The sequence below is a fragment of the Saccoglossus kowalevskii genome, chromosome 21 (genome assembly GCF_978046115.1).
Source record: "Saccoglossus kowalevskii chromosome 21, keSacKowa6.1, whole genome shotgun sequence".
NCBI lineage: Eukaryota > Metazoa > Hemichordata > Enteropneusta > Harrimaniidae > Saccoglossus > Saccoglossus kowalevskii.
In genome coordinates this window covers 10386090-10410842 of record NC_140661.1, presented here as the reverse complement: position 1 = coordinate 10410842, position 24753 = coordinate 10386090, and the positions used below count along the sequence as shown (strand labels likewise).

At 38.6% G+C, this 24753-nt stretch overlaps 1 protein-coding gene across 2 annotated transcripts in view; it reads left to right on the top strand.

The window, feature by feature from the left end:
- The window catches only part of LOC144358012 (atrial natriuretic peptide receptor 1-like), a 41722-nt gene that overhangs the window by 5080 nt on the left and 11889 nt on the right, over positions 1 to 24753 (top strand). For both annotated transcript variants that reach the window (XM_085495217.1, XM_085495216.1), the window contains exons 2-5: positions 9717 to 10048; positions 10251 to 10386; positions 11223 to 11317; positions 23716 to 23848. In XM_085495217.1, coding sequence (XP_085351343.1) covers positions 9717 to 10048; positions 10251 to 10386; positions 11223 to 11317; positions 23716 to 23848 — 696 coding nt within the window. The remainder of the gene's footprint in view (positions 1 to 9716; positions 10049 to 10250; positions 10387 to 11222; positions 11318 to 23715; positions 23849 to 24753) is intronic.

The window sequence follows — 24753 nt, the reverse complement described above, 5'->3', positions numbered from 1 at the left end:
TCTCTGTAAATTTCATCAAATACGTTGATGAAATAGGACATGCAAGCCCGTCTAATAAACGTTTGTCTTCTATATTCATTAAACCGATTTTATTGCATAATGAAATATACATACTGATAAAATAGAGGGAACTTCTATTTCAAATAGCCACTGTCATGCAAGAGGATTTTGTTCGAAACAGGGAGTCAGTTAGCTTTGTTCAGTCTCATTGATTCCAATCAACGCCGGTGTTTGAATAAGGGAATACAGTGCTCGTTACGGTCAAATCAAATACTTAGTACCTCAGTTACATTGTAGTTTTTCAATACAGTCTACTGTAGAAATTGTTACATATACTCAACGTTTTCCAATACGATCGTTCGGGACAACGTGGTTTCAAGTTAATTATGTACAATTAGACATCAATTCCATGTTAACTAATACAACACATTGCTTTTAGATTGGTGCAGGGACGATTATTTGTCGACTGTGGTAAGTCTCATTGAGCACTATTTTCACTATAGTGAGTTGTAGTGTAAATTTTAATTAGAATCTTCCCCAGTGAAAATAATAATGGTTCGACTGCACATTTAATTGTTCGAAATAAATCACCTTATAGGCGGTGCTCGCACTGGTGGCAATGTTCTCGACGTTATTTATGCGACGTCGCAGACTCACAAAGCCGTTTCCCCCACAAACGAAGTTTAACTTAAGTATAATAAGCGTCTTTTATAAATGACTAGGCGATAAATAACGAATTAATTCGGCAGCAACCTTAAAAAACAGGTTTACTTACGAACGAACAGGTTTACGAACGCTGGGGGGTGGGGGTGGGTCGCGGGTCACGCCTGATCGGCGAACTAAGCTAAACATACCCGCCCGTAGTTGGTGCAATTGTCATGTGCACAGGGTAGCTGTTGTTCTGAACAATTGATCCCAAGGCATTGGAAATGAGCGATATCAAATATTTGCATGGATAGCAAGCTCAGGCAAGTGTCTCAAGTGTTCCCACCAGTAATGCGTCAGTACGGGTTTGGGGGTTTAGCTGGTCTGGACAGTTGATAAATAGTAATTATAGTAATTATCCTAAATGGGCCAAAAACGTCACGGGTAAATAAAACTAATGATATAAGTCATGCTATAAACAGTATAAACCTTCACCTACGACTTTGTCGGATTCGTAACAAGCGATCGAGATAAAACAAAATATACGCACATTTAAAGAAGCAAACAATGGGCGGCTGGCAAACAGCTATGGTTATGCAAATTGAAACGGCATCGTTAACGCTGAAGTACAAACTCAGTATTGCCTACAGAGGTTAGAGATACCCAACAGATGTTCCTGTAATAAAATACAGGTAGTTGTACGGCAGCGAATTTCACTGAGCCAATGAACTTGACCAGATTATGTTAAACATAAAGGTTTTCAAATAATTAGCCCCAGTGTCGAGAATGTGTGGTGTAAATTGTTGCGACGCTTGGTGAATTCCTATAATCGCCGCAGTGTACTCGTGTTTTACATTCAATAAAAAGAATGTTCCACTGGCAGTAGTGGAATGGGCTCATCGTCCCGAGAGAATTCGCGGTTTCTGTTCACTGAGATTCGTTGTATCATTGACGTCGAATAAATAAAGATATGACATTAAAGGACCAATCTTCGGGTGATTCTAAACTTCTTGACCTTCAGCATTGAGTTCTTCGCTATTGTTTCGAGATCGGATGAGCATCTGAAGTGTGATTGTATCGCTCATATAGTACAACATTTCAGTGTAAACACTGCGGTATTTACACTTCTGTGCAGCGAAGTACTTCGAATAACGCATAAACTTTACACTTAAACCCTTCTTCCAAGCTTTGTTTGTTTTGTAATTGAAACCAGCGATTTTGTACCCATGTCTGACCCACCATATGTTGAATTTACCACGATGATATATGCGATTGTAGTTTTAATCGGACTAAATCAATCGTCCATGCCTCTTCTGCTTCGCTTTAAAATGCATCTCACGAGGTTGGATATAATCACTACGTTGAATCTCATACAACGCGATTGAGACTTCGACAATGGTGCTCTTTCATTACGCAAAATGGCCATCGGGTGTGAAGTGTCAATACGTAGTGGAAAAACGCCGATCCACTTATCCGTCTTACTGTTTGCACTGCGTACATTAGTTACCAAACAGGTGCAATGACCGGCTGTTCATACTTCTAGTTAGAAAAATAATTTACATTAAAGGAAACACGTGATCTGCGCACACGTACCATCATGTCTGATAAAAGAATGATGAAACAAAAACTTATCTGCCTAAACATGTTGTTTTATTTATATACATGTATATATTTTTAAATCTGCCTAACATTGTAACACAGCCTGGTTTGAATTTAGTTTAACCAGGAATGTTTTTAGAACGTTATAAACATGCTGTGAACACAGTCCCTTGAGGGACTGTGCTGTGAACTACTAGTATATCTGCGTTCCATCCAATTTCTACCACAATCCCTTGCGCGCAACTCAACCGTTGGGTACTTGACCGTGAAATAATCTTATATTATTTGGATTCAAATCGTCAGCCAAGTTCAAATCTACTACTTTAAGGAGGTATATGATAGAATTTCCGACAATATTCGACCGTACCTTAAAAGAAATTTGTGAGAAATTAGGCATTGTCTTTGGGGCAAGCTCGGAGGACATCGGAAAATGAATAACATACCTCGGGTGCAAGCAGACTGACACACACACGGACACACAGACAGACAGACAGACAGACAGACAGACAGACAGACAGACAGACAGACAGACAGACAGACAGACAGACAGACACACACACACACACACACACACACACACACACACACACACACACACACACACAGAGACATACATGCATGTAGACGGTCAGACAGGGACATGACGGACACATAGTTATAATTGCATTACCTGTAGTGTAATGACGCATGTTTTCTCTATTGTTGCAAAGAGAGACTAATTAGACCAATCGTAAATGCTGGATCACGTGACAACCAGATACAAAGTCGCCATTTAGTCTTACTGAAAAGAACAAACACATTAGGAAAAATACGTAGCGGCACTCGTAACTACGGACTTTGCGAATGTTTTTTTTTTCCTCGGTAAATACACAAATTGAAAAGATTACAGTTTGCCCGGATGAACATCCTTCAGTTGAACGAGGTTTCGAACTACTTTCGATAATTGCAGTGGAATTGTGCGCTGGTTGTTAAAGTAACTCAAAACTTGTACGCAGTCCTGCTTAATTAAATAAAGAATAGTACGTGTGTAGAATGGACGTCATGTATGTTGGAATCACTCTAGGTTTTACTGATAATACGTTTAGTGAGTTGTACTCATTGTTTACTTACGCAGCGTTGGAATGAAGCGGATTGGTCGTCACCTGCGCATGCGCGTGAATTGAGTCCCAATCGACTACTAGTACTCAACAGCGCACGCTAAAACGCAAGAGCGCATGGGTAGACGCTTTATGTAAACAACGCCATGCTAAGGTCGTTTGCCGCATGCGCAGGTGACGACTTCCCGGCTTTAACCTTATCAGCGATACGCAGGGTAATATATTGAAATCAAATACGCATATAACGCATATATAATGTTTTATTCAGTTACGTTGTATTGGAGAAAATAATTTCACATTATAAACTAGATATAACTGCTATTTCGCTAGCATGTTATATATATGAGCTACTGATCTGAGCGATGATACGGTGGTTAGAGTGTTCGGCTCTATCAATGAGACGGTTCGCGTAGCCGTCTGTTTACTCAGCAGTCGGCCCTGACTTTCTAACACTCAGTATTAGATTTAGGGGAACTGCTTTGCACGTAAACATGCAATTAACAACCAAAACAACAAAGGTCATGAGATACAGGGGTTACTATAATGTCTTGGAAATCCCCCTGGCGTACACTTATTGAGAAAAAAGCTACCCAAATTTCATTCTTAAAATTTGTTTGAAAATGGCCGACAAGATGGAGTTACGAATGAAATAAATGGTGGTTGGACTGAATAGAGGGGCGAAGTCGGCTGTAACATACACTTTATTCTGGCGGGAAATCGATACAACTTAAGTGACGCTTAGCAACTATATCTCAATAAAATATTCGTATATGAATAAATGGTAAACATTGCTTGTGTAATCAACACACAACAGGAGTGTGTTGGGGAGATATCGATTGTTGACGATGCAGTTCAGTAATTTCGTTGATACCGCCAATTAACCGCTTCATTGCCAGATTAATTGAGATTTATCGCCAGTTTATGGTCGGGACAGTGTCGTAAATACTACCTCCTAAGGAGGTAATGGCAAACTGATCAGCGAGCTCGTTAAAATGTAACGACCACCTCATTGACGATGTGAAAACACAGATAAACCTGTTTTTTTACAAAGCACGGTTTCTACTTTATTTATTTATCATTACGATAATTGAATTGTATTTATTTGCTTACTTGTACGTTCGTTGGATACCCGTGGTATCAGTAAGCATTTCCACTTAATGCGATGCGATATAAGGCTTGAATCGAGCTCGAATCGACTATAATTATATATATACTTCTCGTTTTTATCCCATCCATTCAATATTACTGATTATAAGATTTTCATGCACTCAAGGGTACATGGCGTAGCTATTATGTATTGGAATGTACGCGTCGTACTAGTATGCGAGGTTGCACCTAGCGATGCGGGTATTTATGTCATTAAAAAAATACATAAATTCACACATGTACCAGCTTTGATCGCCACTTTAACGAGGTGGTGCGAAATATCACCCATCGCAAATTCGCTGAAGGAGCATCTGTGCTCTCTGAAGTTGGATTTAAAGAATTTATCACAATGCGATGACTAATCATTAAGTGATTGGAATCAATCATGTGATATTTTCGTGCGCAGTAATTTTATCGATGGAGTTCGTTATACATACCTCCAGATACTAAACCCTTGAAATAATTATTTGGACCATTCACACCTTCAATTGCTTTGATCTATCCGCGTCGGTGTGTTACTTTTAAGTATCGCGTAGTGTGTGTGGAGCCCACTCCAACCTACTAGTGCAATTATTTCGTCGTATTATTTGTTCTTTACAAGTGAAGCTGCTTGTGAGTGACCTAAGCACACACACACATATATATATATATATATATATATATATATATGTATTGATTCTTTGTATATTTTAATATTCAATCCACGATGACATAAACTATTTTAAATTTGTTTAATACTGTGTCACAATTTTCGAATTTTTAATTCGCGATTCAATTGTGCAATTTAGGTATTATGTAACAGTTAGATATGCCAGTGAGAAATCGTTCTTAATTACTGCCAATTTACATGATTACATTGCAAAGTGACAATTATTGCTCGCAACGCGTTTATTACATTATTGATTGATTGATTGATTGATTAAGAAGGATAATAAATTAATACAGATTTAATTTCTAGTCACGGTCGAATAACATGATATCATGGCCATATTAGATACTTCAAGGTGTCCAGTATGTTGCTCGGTATATAGTTAGAATATCTACGTACGTGACCAGAATAAAATGACAACCACATTATGCATCGAAATACACACGGTAGTTTGGTAGTTCTGGAAGAGAACTGCACCAGCACATAACGGTTTTACCCAGTTGACGAGTCGCGATAAAAAGTATCTCCGATGTGCAGTCATCTGAAATTCCCCGTCTACAACGTCTCGTTGGTTTTCATTGTTGATTATATTTTACCTAATCCCTTCTATTTTCACTTTGAGGTAAATATGAATATGTCGACGTCGGGAAGTTTGTTTTCATTACATTCGGGAAAACGCGCATTGGGCTTTTGAAATCAGTATTTTTCATATAGTATTCGGCACATGCAAAGCCATCAAATCGCCGTAGCAACGGCGATGTCTTAAAAAGATGGTGATCATAACACTCAACAGAATGTTCGTATTTATTTCACGGTCAATTTGTGTTATTTTTTATCAAATTCTAAAGAACCTATTACCAGTGTAGTCTTCAGCTGCGCACAGTATGTCGCCTGTCTAATGTAGTTTCGCATGCTGTCTGGCTAAAGGTCACAATGTGTTTTGCTATTTTGTAAGGACAAAGAGGCGAGTGCTGAAAAACCAAGTTTCGAAAAATAATAATGCTTGCTCTGAGCTACGTTTTTGGAGAAAGGTGTAAGAACATAAAGTGGCACCAAGTATCAATTTATTGAAATATCTTTACATTGTTGTGTATATTACCTTGATTGTCACGTGATAGTTCTCATCCGGGTTACATTCCTATCGTATCAAAATGTGCATGCTAATAAAATTGTACTGTCCAACAAATATGGTGGTTGTCAAATTATTAATATGACGTAATCGCCAATATAGTACTCTCAGGTTGACAATGAAACATTCGCTATCCGTTCATCCTTATTTCGAGACGGACTAAACTGGAAAAATTAAATTACTCTCCTGATTTGCTATCAACATTTTGAGAGAAAGAAATCTATGTAAAGCCTTTAATTTAGTTAATGTACTGACTTGACATTAAATTAGTCTAATTTAATTTACCGATAATCTGTAATGCTATTTCAGCTAGATAAACGAAAGATAAACCTTAGTCTTTCGAGGCATTAAAGTGCCGCGCTGTGTTTGACATGAGACACATGAAAAGTGTGTGAAAATACTCGTTTACAATTCTAACGCGCGCTGCGTGAGAACCGCAGCGCGCTACCCGACAGCGGCAGCGCGCTGCGCAACGAGGGTGCTGCGCTGATTGACGCCTATGGCGCTACTTGGACGGTGGCGTGCTGCGTGACGACTGTGCCGTGCTGCGTGACGGCGGTGGCGTTTTAATGTATTATAAGTTAGATAAAAAAACAAACACACAATTGTAATCGTATACATGGAATAGGTCTCCTATTCTTAATAATACGAGAAGGCTAAATCAGGTTTCACTCTGTTAATTGGGGATTCGCTATTGATTTCTGGTAAGTGGGATTTTTAATGACATGATTTAGTTGGGAGTCTTGGGTACGAACATGTGGCAAACGTCAATAGTACGTGAGTCATGATATGACGCCAGCAAGCCTACACACATGTACGACTGACGATTAGAGTGTTAATAACATTTGAATTGCATCTATCGCCGCTTGCCACAAATGGCAACCGTCGACGATTATCGACGATTGTTTCGTAAGATTAGAGAAGTATTCAATGTGTTCCAAGCTCCCGACATCTGTTTTTTTTAAAAGAACACTTTTATATTTAACGAAATAGAAAAAAAAAGAACACATTACGGTGGATTTACATCTGAAGGCCAGTACGATCATTCAGTTCGCTCATTTAGTTACTTTTATATAACCGGGATTTGGCGAGGTCATGTGAGTACGTCATTTTATATATCGAATATCTCGTTACATTATAACGGCGATCGCAGGTAAAATGGGTAAATTCATAATTTAATATATAATACAGAATATCGTCTGGAATATGGCTGGTATTTATGGTCGGCTGTCTGGTCTCTCTCGTAATCATGATTTGAATATATATTCTTCCCTAATTAGACGTGTCGACACATGTTCCAGTGAAACTATAAAACAGTGTAAGACTTCATACATATTCAAATTGAAGGGTGAAATCATACACATTCAACTTGAGGGCGGAATATCTATCCTTTCCTCATCAAAAGTGTCGGAACCTGAAATTATCTAACAGTATGAGATGTTTTACATATTCAACTTGAGGGATGAATCACCAATATAAAATTCAGCAAATATTTTTTTTTATTTCTTTTAACCGGAAGTCTATACACTGAACTCAATAACATCACTGACAGTTTACGTCATCGTTAAATACAGATGTCTTGTTTCCGACTCATAAAATATTTGTCAAACGATTGCCGTATAGTGATATTCAAACTAGCGTTAAAACGCGTCGTATTCGTTGGGGTTACGCTTACAAAATGCCCCGATTGTCTCACATGATACTGAATGACAACAAATAAATAAATAAAACACTGTGTTAAGGTAGCGAGACTGTTATTTGCTTACTTGTTTTCATCTTCTAATTGTCACCAAATGACTACAAATAGACCCAGGAAAGTACTAGTATATATTTTTAGAATCGCCAGACTTCACGCTTTGCAAAGGTGTGTTTGTCATGCCCCTATCTGCATTCTATGACCCGTTACTTAATCAAAGGTGAAAAATTACTTTTTCTGTAAAACAAAATAATTACGCATTTATGCTGGCGATAAGAAGTATTTTTTTTTTTCACTTTTCCTAGTTGTTCAATAGTCTGGTAAATTGAATGTGTCTGGTCAGTTTTATGCAAGCAACGTGTTTTAAAAAAAAATAGTGTGCTGAATTTCAATTACTGTTTTAGTCGCATTGCCTCCTACTCAAACCACAACGTAGTTTAATTATATCCAAATTGAGCTTCTTACTTACGCAACAATTTCTGCGAACATGCTCTGCGCGACGGATTTAGTGCTTCACAGTAGGCGTTTCGTTGTTGTTTTACAATGTGTATCTAATTTTTCTAGTAACGTCTCCTGCCACACTGTTCAATTACAACCAAAAGAGCGCTAATTAAGAAGACCGGCGCTTATACTCACAGCCGGCGAAGTTGTTGCTTTGCGCTTTGTAATCAAATCTACCGTCGCACACAATAATGGCCAGTCTATATTTATTGCCGCCTCCACGTTACGACAATGGTATATTGTCTGTTATTCAAGTATTGGTTAAGAATATTAGCGCTAGACATTTGTTACCATGGTTATCCAATTATCTCAACTAACAACGTTAATCAATTTTAAAAACTATTTGGACAAGCAGAGCAAATCGCGTATCGGTGTATTCTGAACACAACGGATCATATGTTATACTATTATTGTACTTTTGTATACTTTATGATAATCCCTTTAGTAATTTGCCCTCTATTTGACCTTAGCCTCTTCTGTTACAGAACATTACCTATTAGTTGGTGTATTACGCACAATTAGCCATTATTAAAAGACGTTCGTTTAATGTATTAAGGGAATTTATCGCTAATCCAACGTCTGAGTGCACACACTGTAGCGATTTTCCGACGCATCGATTTACCGGTAACATTCATTGGAGTCGAACTTATTCAGTTATTAAACAAAGTGATTAACCGCTGAGTGAAATTGCTTTCAGTCGAGTTACCTACCAACAGTCAATCATATTTTCGCGCAGTCATTGCTACAGTGAACGGTCCGAGTCGCAGCACAATGAACGAACTACGATATTTTTTTGGAGGGGGGGATTAAACATATCAGAAATCTTATCAGCTTAAAACCAGTCTTTTTATTAGTCTACACGCATTTCAAAAAATTGAAATAATCTGCCTGGATATACTCAATCCTATAAAAATTAGGAGAGTTTTCCACCCAACCGGAACGTTTTTTTATTTTTGTTGAAATCGACAAAATCAATCAAAATAAAGCAGAATATTAAAGCCAGCAAACTTGATTTGCACTCACCCAGAGTGACAAATTTGGTACATTTTTTTTGTTCTATTCCATGGAATCAGTGTTTGTGTCATTTCAAGGAACAGATTAATACTTCTTGAGGAAAAATGAATAATGACATTTCCAGTGTCAGTTATTGCACGACCTTGATCTATAAACTCCTGTTAACTTATATGAATCAGATTTTGTCAAAGTTTTAATTGAAATTGTTTCATGTAAACTACGTTTTCTCATTTACGCTAGTTGTGGTAATGTGCGCATCCGGAGCAGCCGTCAGAAAAATCATGTTAGCCGCCCACGACCTGGGGATGACGAAGATAAATAAGAAAACTGGTCGTGCTGAATATGCCTTTTTTAACATACAACTATTCGACAGTGCCTACTTCGGAGATATTGGTTGGAAAAATGGAACAGAAGGTGACGCAAGAGACGAGGACGCGAAGGAAGCTTATCGTTCGCTGATGACTTTGACTTTGAGAAAGCCCGATACGAAAGAATACCAAGATTTCGCTAGAGAAGTGAAACAGCGAGCACTGGAGGATTACGGATTTGACTATGACAAGGAGGGGGAAGATGTGAGTCCATTCTTTTTATTTCTGTTATTAAGTTAGTTTGAAAAACATATATCTCATTTAAAATAAATGTCTTTTAAACACTATTGAACAATAGCAACTATCGGTTCATCACGTGTATTTCGAGATTGTCTAGACATTACAAACGATGATTTCACTGTGAACACAGAACACTTCGTTCTCATAACGTGTCTTGGATTTGTAGGTGAATAGCTTTGTAGGTGCTTTTCACGACGCCGTTATTTTATACGCATTAGCGCTCAACGAGACTTTGGAGGAAGGCGGCACGCCGCGCGACGGTCACACAATCACGCACAAGATGTGGAACAGAACATTTGAAGGTGAGTCACATGGCTTTAATAATATATCTCTCTATTAATTCCCCGCGAATGTACCTCGTGGTAATTTGACAGTTATAAACATACCGCTAAAATTCTCTGTTGCATATTAAACTTGCATTTATATTCAAGTCTTGGACACAGTCAGCAGGAAACACGTACAGATCTGACTCTTGTATGATTCTTATGAACTTATTTACGAGCACCTGTTTACCTGTCATAGTTCGAATACCGAACTTTATTCCAGCCGTTCCGACAGTTACGGTTGAATGAATGATATCATACCGTGACTCGCATGTTAATATAAAATGACACATATCTTCTATTGAACGAGTGAATACTTCATTAGCATTAATTGTTAATCGCCCTCTACGATAGTCATTTGTCATGTATGCCAGACAAGGTTCGATAAATAAATACCTTCAAACAGAAACACAATATTTGTTTATTTCATCCAGGAAGATTCGTCCAATTTTTTAGGCAGACGTTTTAAAATGAGTCATCTTATATTTTTTTAGAACTGCTTATTCGAAAATGTGTGTTGTATGTCAAGTACGTATTACAAAATGGCTTGATTCTCCGGGGCACTTGTTTATAGCTCACGAAAATGCCCACATACTTTCTCAACGTTTTCCCAAATATTACCATTCACGAGAAGAATCCCAATCGATGTAGCAAATCACCGATTCAATCAACCACATATCGACATATACTTTTCTAAATTATTCAAACATTTACCATTGCTGCCACAACACGGTGGATTGTATCCATGCTTTTATTCATGCCCATGGATTGCCCTGGGTAGAGTGTGACCGTCAGTTTCTGTTTTTACAACACAGGCATCAGTGGCGATGTGAGAATAGATGACAACGGAGACAGAGACGCGGATTATTCCCTTTTGGAGATGACGGACATAGAAAATGGAACATTCTCAGTAAGTAACAGTCATATGTGTCTGTGTACAATAATCGGGCCTGTCAGTATATGACCTAATAGCTGTCATTGCTAAAACCCGCAAATTTAATTATTGGCATCGGTGACACCTCCGTAAACTTTGAATTGATGTCGCTGGTAGTGCTCCGGGGCATCGACACGTTGTTGAAGTCGGCTTTTAATTATATAAACACTTGATGGCAGCATGCTCCTATTGTTCATACTATTACCCAATATAACTCTGCATAATGAAATGCACTAGGGCTTTAATTAACCGCGATATTACGCAACTACTCTCAAATGCCGCGCAACGCGCCTAAAACACGTTACGAGTTTAAGCTAAGATGAAAAGACTTATAACTAACAGCCTTGGTAATAATAATAGTTTATTTGTATCTTTCTCGAGAACCAAGCATAGACCTAGCATATCATCAATAACATACATTATTCCAGGATTATATTCATCATACATATTTCATAGTGTTGAAAGAAAACTGCCGGGTTCTATGGAAACAGCATTATTCAATCAAATTGAAAACTAATGAAGCGACGTCCTTTTTTTCTTTTGCGCTAATGTCTAGCATCGAATCATTTAATCATATTTAGATTAAGACGAAGGTCTATGATTCCTTTACCAATAGCTGATAGTCCAACTATGTAGGCAAATCTAAGTAAGGAGGTTATTAACTGGTAATACAATTTACGTGTAGGTTTTTCTCAAATGATACGCGCCAGTGATTAAACAAACAGACCCGACAAATATCGTCAAATTGGCAGCCTTTAATGCGATGGGCGGTACCCACGGCGTCGAGGGTTAACCAGCACTTAACGTTATTTATGAAACAAAGGTCGACGCACTGCCGCTTAATTATTGTGTTACAACGGGGCAAGGACGGTAGGACGGTGTCGTGCGCAATATTACATGCCCATCCGATTAATTATGGGCAGTGCAGTGTGGTGTCCCTATTTCATTTCATTGCCTCCAATAACGAAATTGTTTATTTTTCGTACTGGAAATGAACTCGCGTTCTAGGTCGAAGTGACCGGTGTCTAGATTGACGATCGATCAATTCTACACAGTAATTGCAGCTCTTGGAGTAATTGCCACTGAAATCGAAAACATTGGAGTGACAATATGCGAAAGGGCGCTTCTAATTCATTATATAATGAGCCTTTTATATTTGCCTAAATTGCAGCAACGGTCACACACATTCAAATAGTCGAGATATATAAATACTTCGCTATTCGATGCTGTACACGTTTTTGGTATTGATTTTCTAAACTGATATTTTCATATAAAATATTTACTGAACAAAGCTATATATTGATGGAAAGCTTATTTCACACTGGATATGAAATCGACAAGATAGTGTGTGTATGGACGTGTATAGTCACGTGATCTCTGTGTAAACACAGAAAGCCATTTTCGGTAAAAAATAATTGAACCAATAAATAAACAAATTTAGTGGAACATTGGCAACAAAACAGTTTTTCAGACGACGCTCACCACCATTTTGTGCTAATTGAGATATATATCTACATGATAGTTGGAGAATAAATAATAATTTAGCTATCTTGAAAAAACAATGCGATCTGGTTCTTTCCGGTATTAAGAAATTAGAATGTAATTTCGATACAAATAGGAAAATAGAAAAATCCCAGCGCGGCTTGAGAGGGAACATATCGAAGAGTGTCTTGTCATGAATTTGTTTTTGCGTATCTGTTAACCGACTTAATTAGTTGATTACAAGCGAATTGCTGTGTTATGTCCGTCATCGTTTAGGTCTATTTGAAGTTTTGGACGGAACTTGGCTCAGTGATTTGGAACTAATTACCAGATAACCGTCGAGATTCTGACAGTTTATATCCATAGTTATTAATGTAGTGAACGATTAATCAAAAGATATGACGTATTCAGTACTTAGTGTGATTGGCTTTATGATTGAAGGTTACGCCCTAGAGTCTTTTACTGTTTTGTAATTGGTTAGAGCTTTGAAAATGAATAAAGAGAGTTTGAGATGGTCTTGGCGAATACTCCAGAACAGACGCAGTCGAGAGTCCAGTCCAGGGGCGAGCCTTGAGGCAGTCCAGTCTTGGGCGAGTCTTGGTTCAGCCTTGTGAGAGTCTTGGGGACTTTTCCCCAGGGCGCTGTGTCTTATAGAGTGCTCCAAAAGATCGACTAAGACGAGAGCTGAAACGTATTTCGTTGTGTGTGTCTTATTTGACTGTAAAGTTAAAGTGACTTTCCCGATCCCGTACCTCAAGGGGACGAGATAGAGAGACGAGACGAGTTCCCCCCCTGACAGTGTGGAGAACCCCCGGAGGAGATTTCCCCCTGATACGTTTTGGATGAACCCGGGCAGGTGTTTAACACACATTGACATCCTGTGAAGAGAAGTGAAATGGCGAAGGTGTGTCTTTCTTGTGAACCGAACTAACAGCTCGATGGCAGAGACGACTCAGAAACCGCGCTTGACGACTCACGACTTTACCAGTATGACATCGATGTACAACGCTGAAGAGATGAAGACTTCTGAACCCCTTACGAAGGATGAGTACCGGATAGGACTGTATAATTAAGAATTGAGCGACATTAAAGACAAGAAGATGATGATAAAGAACGACCCGGACTAACGCGACAAGAGAAGAGACGCTTATAGACTTTGATTCGAACTTTAGCTATCTGTGTATTGCTTAGAGAACTGCTCGCTGGACACTGTAACTGACACTGTGTAACTTAAGACGTTGAACTCTTTTCCAGAACCCTAACCCTATTGCTTAGTAATGTAATGTATTGCTGGTTTTTTCTATTGTTTTTACCTTGTTTTTTTGTGATGTTGAATTGTATGTGTGTAAGCGCCCAGATCTTTGTTTTGAACTGATATTTAGTGACGTGCGAGGTCCTTTATAACGATTTAAGCGCGTTTCAGTGGACAAGTATTTGCAACACAGTGTTTTGAGTTTTGTGAAGTTTCATGGAGTTTTAATGAGTTTATGAGTACGGACTATGCTGGGAGGAATGATGCCCCCACGTGTTTTTCAGAGTTTTGAGATTTGTCGATGTACAGAGATATCGACGTTTTAAGAGTTGTTGCTGTTTATGTGTTGTTTCCGGAATACTTCTGACGCTTTTTGAGTTTAGAGCACCTATGTAACGTTTTTTAATGTCTTTTTGGAATGAGAGGTGGTGCGCTTATATACGTATTGTTTGATATCGTAAGCTTTTGTTCATGATTGACAAGCTTATATGTAATTCAGTAGTTTCTATCGTTTTAGCCTTTTTCTGTCTTATTGCCAGAGGAGTAATGTGTTATGAAAGCGAATTTGTCTTTGCATTCTGTTTCCACGCCGTATGACTTGTGTTTAGATTAAAGACTTGTGAGTTCAGTTGAAGTTTATAAGCGTATATGACAGGAGTTTGATTAATAGCTTTTTATTCATTGTTTATTAGTTACCGCTTTGCAATGCTTTAACCGAGAGACGCATCCCTGGTAATCACGTGATCACGCTGTCGACTGCAGCGATTGGCTGATCGCATGGTTACACCGCCACGCCTTAGTTTTTTTTGACCTTTTGATATAGAATTTGTAACCTTAGTAACGGAGAAAGTGAAGCGACGGGTTACCTCAGTGAACTGTTTGAGAAAAGTGAGTCGATTGGTAGCCTTTCCCTTGTTTTTTGATTTATAACCGTTGATATTTGTAACTTTATAACCATTGTATTTAGACTTTATAATCATTGTACTTAATTAGTGTGTTTTACTCTTTTTTGATTTATACATTTTTCTTAGTATTGTATTTAACCCTATGACGATGAGTGGCTGACGGTATCTTTGATTTATGAACGTGTTATGCCCGGAGGCACAATCTCAGTTTGGGTGAAGGGATGTGTCATGAATTTGTTTTTGCCTATCTGTTAACTGACTTAATTAGTTGATTACGAGCGAATTGCTGTGTTATGTCCGTCATCGTTTAGGTCTATTTGAAGTTTTGGACGGAACTTGGCTCAGTGATTTGGAACTAATTACCAGATAACCGTCGAGATTCTGACAGTTTATATCCATAGTTATTAATGTAGTGAACGATTAATCAAAAGATATGACGTATTCAGTACTTAGTGTGATTGGCTTTATGATTGAAGGTTACGCCCTAGAGTCTTTTACTGTTTTGTAATTGGTTAGAGTTTTGAAAATGAATAAAGAGAGTTTGAGTTGGTCTTGGCGAATACTCCCGAACAGACGCAGTCGAGAGTCCAGTCCAGGGGCGAGCCTTGAGGCAGTCCAGTCTTGGGCGAGTCTTGGTTCAGCCTTGTGAGAGTCTTGGGGACTTTTCCCCAGGGCGCTGTGTCTTATAGAGTGCTCCAAAAGATCGACTAAGACGAGAGCTGAAACGTATTTCGTTGTGTGTGTCTTATTTGACTGTAAAGTTAAAGTGACTTTCCCGATCCCGTACCTCAAGGGGGACGAGATAGAGAGACGAGACGAGTTTCCCCCTGACAAGTGTGGAGACCCCGAGAGAGAGAATTTCCCCCTGATAGTCTGTGCGAAAAATGAGTATAATGCGTCCACTAAAACTCGAGATCAAAGGCCTGCAGTTTCCGTGAATCGCTGTTTTGTTTAACCGAGAAAATGGCAAAAACAACTTAGCAGCAACGTATCGTCGGCTAACTCAAAATCCGTTTGTCCCATGGATCAAAACAAACACATAATGAATAGTCATGGTATCTGTCTGTCATAATCGCACAGATGTGTCATGAATTTGTTTTTGCGTATCTGTTAACCGACTTAATTAGTTGATTATTAGCTGAATTGCTGTGTTATGTCTGTCATCGTTCAGGTCTATTTGAAGTTTTGGACGGAACTTGGCTCAGTGATTTGGAACTAATTACCAGATAACCGCCACTTTTTAGACTACTCATTCTGACAGTTTACATCCATAGTTATTAATGTAGTGAACGATTAATCAAAAGATATGACGTATTCAGTACTTAGTGTGATTGGCTTTCTGATTGAAGGTAACGCCCTATAGTCTTTTTACTGTTTTGTAATTGGTTAGAGTTTTGAAAATGAATAAAGAGAGTTTGAGTTGGTCTTGGCGAATACTCCACGACAGAGGCAGTCGAGAGTCCTGGAGAGCCTTGGGGCGAGCCTTGACGCAGTCTAAGAGAGTCTTCGGGATTTTCCCCAGGGCGCTGTGTCTGATAGAGTGCTCGATTGACCGACTAAGACGAGAGCTGAAACGTATTTCGTTGTGTGTGTCTTATTTGACTGTAAAGTTAAAGTGACTTTCCCGATCCCATACCTCAAGGGGACGAGATATAGATACGAGACGAGATTCCCCCCTGACGCGTGTGGAACCCCGAGAGAAGAGAGTTTTACCCCGGATACGTTTTGGATGAACCCGGGCAGGTGTTTTACACACATTGACATCCTGTGAAGAGAAGTGAAATGGCGAAGGTGTGTCTTTCTTGTGAACCGAACTAACTGGCTCGATGGCAGAGACAACTCAGAAACCGCGCTTGACGACTAACACCGTTAACAGTATGGCACCGATGTACAACGCTGAAGAGATGAAGACTTCTGAACCCCTTACGAAGGACAAGTATCGTATAGGACTGAATAATTAGGAATTGAGCGACATTAAAGACAAGAAGAAGATGAAAGAACGACCCAGAATAACGCGACAAGAGAAGAGACGCTTATAGACTTTGACTTTAGCTATTTGCTTAGAGAACCGCTCGCTGGACACTGTAACTGACACTGTGTAACTCAGGACGTTGAACTCTTTTCCACAACCCTAACCCTATTGCTCAGTAATGTAATGTATTGCTTGCTTTTCCTATCGTTTTTACCGTTTCTTTTAGTGATGTCGAATTGTATGTATGTAAGCGCCCAGATCTTTGTTTTGAAATGATATTTAGTGACGTTCGAGGTCCTTTATAACGATTTAAGCGCGTTTCAGTGGACAAGTATTTGCAACACAGTGTTTTGAGTTTTGTGAAGTTTCATGGAGTTTTAATGAGTTTATGAGTACGGATTATGATGGGGAAAGTGATGCCCCAATGAGTTTTTTCAGAGTTTTGAGATTTGTCGATGTACAGAGATATCGACGTTTTAAGAGTTGTTTTTGTTTATGTGTTGTTCCGGAATACTTCTGACGCTTTTTGAGTTGATAGCACCTTTGTAACGTTTTTTAATGTCTTTTTGAGATGAGAGTTTGGTGCGCTTATATACGTATTGTTTGATATCGCAAGTTTTTTTCATGATTGACAGGTTTATATGTAACTTAGTAGTTTCTATCGTTTTGCCTTTTCCGTCTTTTTGCCAGAGGAGTAATGTATTATGATAGCTTTGTCTTTGCATTCTGTTTCCACGCTGTATGACTTTTGTTTTGATTAACGACTTTTGAGTTCAGTTGAAGTTTATAAGCGTATATGAAAGGAGTTTGATTAATAGCTTTTTATTCATTGTTTATTAGTTACCGCTTTGCAATGCTTTAACCGAGAGACGCATCCCTGGTAATCACGTGATCATGCTGTCGACTGCAGCGATTGGCTGATCGCTTGGTTACACCGCCACGCTTTAGTTTTTTGACCTTTTGATGTAGAGTTTGTAACCTTAGTAACGGAGACAGTGCAGTGAAGGGTTACCCTCAGCGAACCGTTTTGAGAAAAGTGAGTCGTTTGGTAGCCTTTCCCTTGTTTTTTGATTTATAACCGTTGATATTTGAGACTTTATAACCATTGTATTTAGACTTTATAATCATTGTACTTAATTAGTGTGTTTTACTCTTTTTGATTTATACCTGTTTATTAGTATTGTATTTAACCCGTATGACGATGAGTGGCTGACGGTATCTTTGATTTGTGAACGTGCAATGCCGAGAGGCATATCTCAGTTTGGGTGAAGGGATGTGTCATGAATTTGTTTTTGCGTATCTGTTAACCGACTTAATTAGTTGATTATTAGCTGAATTGCTGTGTTATGTCTGTCATCGTTCAGGTCTATTTGAAGTTTTGGACGGAACTTGGCTCAGTGATTTGGAACTAATTACCAGATAACCGCCACTTTTTAGACTACTCATTCTGACAGTTTACATCCATAGTTATTAATGTAGTGAACGATTAATCAAAAGATATGACGTATTCAGTACTTAGTGTGATTGGCTTTATGATTGAAGGTAACGCCCTATAGTCTTTTTACTGTTTTGTAATTAGTTAGAGTTTTGAAAATGAATAAAGAGAGTTTGAGTTGGTCTTGGCGAATACTCCACGACAGAGGCAGTCGAGAGTCCTGGAGAGCCTTGGGGCGAGCCTTGACGCAGTCTAAGAGAGTCTTGGGGATTTTCCCCAGGGCGCTGTGTCTGATAGAGTGCTCGATTGACCGACTAAGACGAGAGCTGAAACGTATTTCGTTGTGTGTGTCTTATTTGACTGTAAAGTTAAAGTGACTTTCCCGATCCCGTACCTCAAGGGGACGAGATATAGAGACGAGACGAGATTCCCCCCTGACGCGTGTGGAACCCCGAGAGAAGAGAGTTTTCCCCCTGATAGATGTGTGGATATGCGTAGTCGCAATTGGTTATAAAGTACGAAATTATGCTCCCGAATCCAATAGGAAACACTGTTTGAGACTCATTACCATACATTGCCCTCCATGGAAGGTCATTCTCTTGCTCAGCTGCTGAACCAATAACAGTGGCTGAACGCACCACCAGAGTTAACTACATGTAGTTTTCTTTCCAAGATTTTTTTTTACTGCGCGAGATGTCTCGACGAAGATCTGTATTATCTGATTTGAATGGCAATGAGGGGGAGAGAAGTCACAGCGAGCGCTGAACTGAATCGGGAGATGCGATCGCTTAGATTTAAAGTTGTCTGTCGATCGGGCGGTGAATTTTCAGTTTGTTTGCTCCGTTATTATTTTGTTGATTTGTAAAAAAACCTGTTCGCCATAAATCGTGTTTTCCGTTTTTTAGTTCCCAAAACTGTTGTGACAAAATTAGTGTGATGATTCTTTTTCTATCTTCAATGCGTAATACATAGTACCGGAACAACCGCTGGCGGGGACTACTGCCGGTATCTTACATTCAGTTCACTTTCTATATCATGTATAACAAATCTAACTTCATTGAATCCGTCAAATTATTTATTGAGAATGTGAAGATTAAGAAAAATAAAACAGGTAAAACAAGGATGCTCACACACACGCTTTTACAGCTGCTTGACTCGTGCTTTACGTGTAGCCATGGTGTAGCCAAGTCCGGGCCCAAGTGTTTCACTTCCGACTCATTGTGGTCGGAGTCCATGACACGTAATTTGGTCACGAAAACTAAGTCTGCCATGTGCTCAAATTTTCTACCTTCTGTTTATACCTCCATGGTCTGATCAATTAAATCGTGGAAGGTACCTTCCATGATTAAATTTTCATAATAATCGCTTTACATACTGTCGACGTTCTTCTCCAAATTTCCTTGCATTCGTTTTCTTTCGTCACTGTCATAGTCGACCCCAAGACGGTTTCATAGTCGACTGCTTGAAGAGCGAGAAATTCAACGAAATTAAATTTGTGGACGATCGTAAATGGAATGCGTGTAACTTGTACCTCGGACTACTAATACTTGTATTACTAGTCTGAGCTTGTACTGAATGCACGAGACTGTTTATATTTGCTATGGGTGGTGACTATTATGCAAATTATCTGTCTATTATGTCTTTGGCTGATTAATTAAAACATGGCTTTCAAAACAATGACATGTGCTTTTGTTTTTAATTAACAAAAACTGATTTTTACACCCTATAAAAACATCCAATTCACTTGTTTTCCCACTGAGTGTTTGCTCCTTGTAGTCCAGCATTGAAAAATACAAAAAAGTAGAATTTTGTGTTTCAAAGCAAAAAAAGGTGTACAGCATCCTTAAACTGGCGCTCACACAACACCTCCGGTATCAAGGCCACTTATATCATAAACTACTGGGAAATTCATTAACTCTTCAATGTCTGTTTCAGAGCCAATGCACAAACAAACACATGGCTGATTTGAAGTGAAATCCCACCCTACACTGACTAAGAAGTCCTCTTGACATGACAGTACATAGTAAACATATCGCACGATCTGTTTACTTGATGCAAAGCTTCTCACATTCGTGAAGTGTATCGCATCGTTTTAACACGTGTTTGCACTTTATTCACCCGTCCAAATAAGTGGCAGAACGCCCACTTGAACGTGAGATTGCGGGTCAATTTCGACTATTCTTTATACTATTAACGCCAAACGAAAATAAATGTTGTGTTTCCGATAACATGCCCTTAGAAATCGTGCTAGGTAGATAGGTAAATATTTATTTTTCCATTCTGTAATGGGCTATTTTTAGTCACCACTGTCATAAACATGTGCGCAACAAGGAAAACTGTCAAATTTGAATTTTTACTTATTATCAAACCTGAAGTGTTTTTGTATTCAGCTTCAGATGCCTTGTGCAAACGTAAACATTTTTTGAATTGAAAATATATTTTAAATGCAATATTTGACACCCTATATTGTAGTCACGAGCATGCCCACTAAATGTTACTACAAGCACTCGAAGCTCTTTCTGCAAATCCAGCAATACTTTTCTCACTTGCACAGTGGACATATGAAGCTTAGATGAATCATCTCCTTTACTACATCTGCTACAGCAACACGATACACGCTCACTGTCACTGCAAGAACATCACGTTGATTTCTCAAGGGGTAGTTGTTACTTCGCCCAAGCAAATATGTATGAACGCTCAGCCAACCTACGCCCGATGCAGACCCTGACCAATCAGATACTAGTATTTATTTCATGTTGAAATCCCAGGATAGTTATCTTCAAAATTATCTTCCAAAGTACGGTTGTATTTTGTATTTACATGTAAACAATTCTATTAGCAGAGAGCATATCACGTTGTTGAATGCTATATCCGCTTATGCTCATGGATCATTGCGTCTGTAAGCTGCGAGTGATTTTTTTTAACTCTGACTGACCGTGACTAAATGATGAACCTCAAAATTGTTTGAAATTATCTTAACATCGGAGTTCGAATGCATTTACCTTATTTGATCAAGCCTAGTGGGTGATTTTTCGTCGAATGTTTATTCTGTATAATGTTTTAATAAACAAATAAATCTATTTAATCACTAGTTTACCAATTGAATAATTCATTTTCGAAGAAAAATACCACAATCTTTTAAACTTTAAATTTCATTTCCACAATGGTAATTCGAATAACATAGATCAATATCATATATTCTGTTCTATTTTTTTTGGATTTCCCATGATGTATCCTTGAAAGGAAAAGATGCATAATAAGGTTATTACGAAGATACCTCAAAGTACTAGTATGCAATCAGACAGTACGCCGTCGCATCGACCTCCTCTGCGTGTCGATCGATACATCCGCTGTACTGTCTTCGTGCATACTTTGAGGTATCCTCGTAATAACCTCATATTATTCTTCGGAGTAAGGGAAGTGCATTCCAGAGCTCTATATGATATGTTCTGTTTTTGAGTCAAAGGGTCTGGACAAAGGTCTACAATATCAGCATTTAATATAATTTTGAAAGTAGAAATAACATCATACCAATTAACAATCACATAAAAAAATATTGTTAATAAACGCTATCATCGCGTAACGTGCTTCACTCTGTGTATTGTTCGTTTAACACAACAATAGATGACGTTTCGAGTGAAAACAATGCCGTTCAGTGTACAGTTCCAGTAGCGTGGTTAACAAGCGTGTTGATGGTATTTATTTAATTCCAGACGTGTACTATACTTTATAATTCTATAGCTCATAAGAATGACGCAGAGCATTTTGTAAATTTCGTGTTCCAATAATACAAATCGTGTATATCCTGCATAAAATATTTTTTGGGAAGATTGAGAAAAAAATGAACTCGGACCTTAATGGCGCATAGCTTGAAATAATGAAACGAGGCGAGATTGATTTCATTTTCCGTAATTGTATTGTTTCATATCTGAAATTAATCTAGTCTGAAGTCACCAATGGTTTGACATTTCAACAAATTGCCTATGCATAATAAATTACATCATTTCTCAATATGCAATTCTAATACACTAATTCATGTTTTTCTGTTATTATTTTTTTCATAATATTTATTTAATGATTCGATCCATCAGATTAAACCTAGATTTTTCAATCTCATAAAATGGTTGGTGAGATTGTTTAGATTAATTCAAGAATTCTACCATGGCACGCATATATATGATTGTATCATATACTGACTTTGTAGTTTCCTTATCTATCTGGTTTTCAAAAACCGCTCTCTGATAATCCTCGGGCTGTTTGGACACAGCGATACGGAAGGTATCGTTGGAGTTATATTAGATGAAATACCATGATATGTTGAATGTACATTCTAACTTGAGCTTTATTTTCAACAGTTACATACGGGACATTACACCTAGCTAGTTGATATTCCCTCAGGTTTATAGGTTACTCCCACAATTCGTAATGGGCCCCGCATGTTTACAGTAGAAAAAAAGAAAATCTAATTATTATAATATACATTTTTGAAAGATGCAGATTTTTCTCTGAACTGCTATGGACATATAACATTACACACATTTAACTTGGCTGTGAAATACGATCCTAGTTATATCGTTGTATGTTCAGTCAGTATTATGTTAGTTGCGGTGAAGTTCTTCGCATACCCACATAACATCAATGCGTTCATTCAGACACGGTCAAAGAGAGGCCGATCCGTGGGGAAAGACGAATTCTTTCCCAAGGGTGTAACCGGCGCCGCTACTCAAGCCGCCGAGCATATACTAAAATTTTCTCGTTGAACCCGACGATGTTTGAAATTAAACTTCCTGCGATCGTACGTCCTTGGGATACTTTATAGTCGTATAAATAGTATAATACGGAAGTGTGTAATTTTTATTTGATTGCTGTTAACATTGGGTAGTTGCCATAGTTTTAACATTACTGGAGGGAATGGGAAAGGTTCAACTTATTTAGTTTTTATAAAATATTTTTTGCTTTTTTATCACATCATACTCTCAAATAGTGTTCCAGTCTTTGCCGCCATTGCGTTCTCGGTTCCTCCAAATACCACTGTGTCTATGGTCAGGAGAACAGTAGACGCGACGACGTTAACTGAAAAAGCACAATTCAGAGGGCAAAACTAAGTCTCGCGACCCTCTCGCTCTCAGTGAGATTTCGGCGGCCGTTTTACAGATAAAGTGTGTTGCTATACAGCTCAGAAATCACTTTCAATTATATCACTGACGCCTTATTATGTTCTTCTTCTCATTTTAACCCCGGGCTCATACTCTACAGTACATATCGCATGCATCATTCGTTGTTCGAATTACACGAAGTGATGATTTCTTATTACTATTATTATTTCAGGTTATTGCAAACTATTACGGCACCCGAAAAGTGTTTGAGCCGGTAGAAGGAGTTAAAATCGACTGGCCCGGGGAAACACCACCTGACGATGTACCGGAGTGTGGATTCGAAGGGGAACTATGCATTGATACAGGTTAGTGAATAGCTGTGGTTTATTAGTTCGTCGGAAGTACTACGAGATCCTAAACTTAATTATGTTAAAAAATAGTATTCCATTTGAAAAAAATAATTGCTGATACTGCTTCAATAGTAACTCGACAGCATCGCAGGGTCATGGTATCACGATTAGACCTCGCAAGCATTTCTGAAGCATCCCGTCGCACCATATATTTCACGCGGCAGCAGAATGGGAGCATCAAATCGCGAATACAGCATGCTGGTTACCATCGTTACACATCACGGGGGTATCACACGAGCACCACGGAAGCATTATAGCACGGATGCGCCTTAGAAGCATCACGAGGGCGTCATACCACATGATTGAGGTGACGTGGAAGCATCACGAGAAGCAACATATCACATTCCAAAGGTATTGATGCAAGAATATTGCACGGCAGCATCACTGGGGAATCTTATCACGGAAGCATCACGAGAGTATCATAGCAAATCACGGAGATATCACGGTGGTATCACGTGCGCGTCACGTCACGTCACGAAGCTATCACGGCAGCATCACTGGAGCATCTTATCACGGAAGCATCACGAGAGTATCATAGCAAATCACGGAGGTATCACGGTGCTGTCACGTGCGCGTCGCGTCACGGACCAATCACGGCAGCATCGCGGGAGCAACATAGCACGTAACAGATCAAGAGCTAGTATAACGAAATATTGGGGGTTACTGATTGTGTGTGGGTGTGCGGTCCTAACTTTAAAATGATCAAAATATTTGTATGAGCTTTCCACCCGGAAAATCTATTGTATTTAGAAAATGATTAGAAATTGTCCAAAATTACGATTACGTGTTTGTTTAACTATATATTTTTATTACATCCTTATATTTCATCGGAATGTTTCCTAGCAACCAATTGATCCACA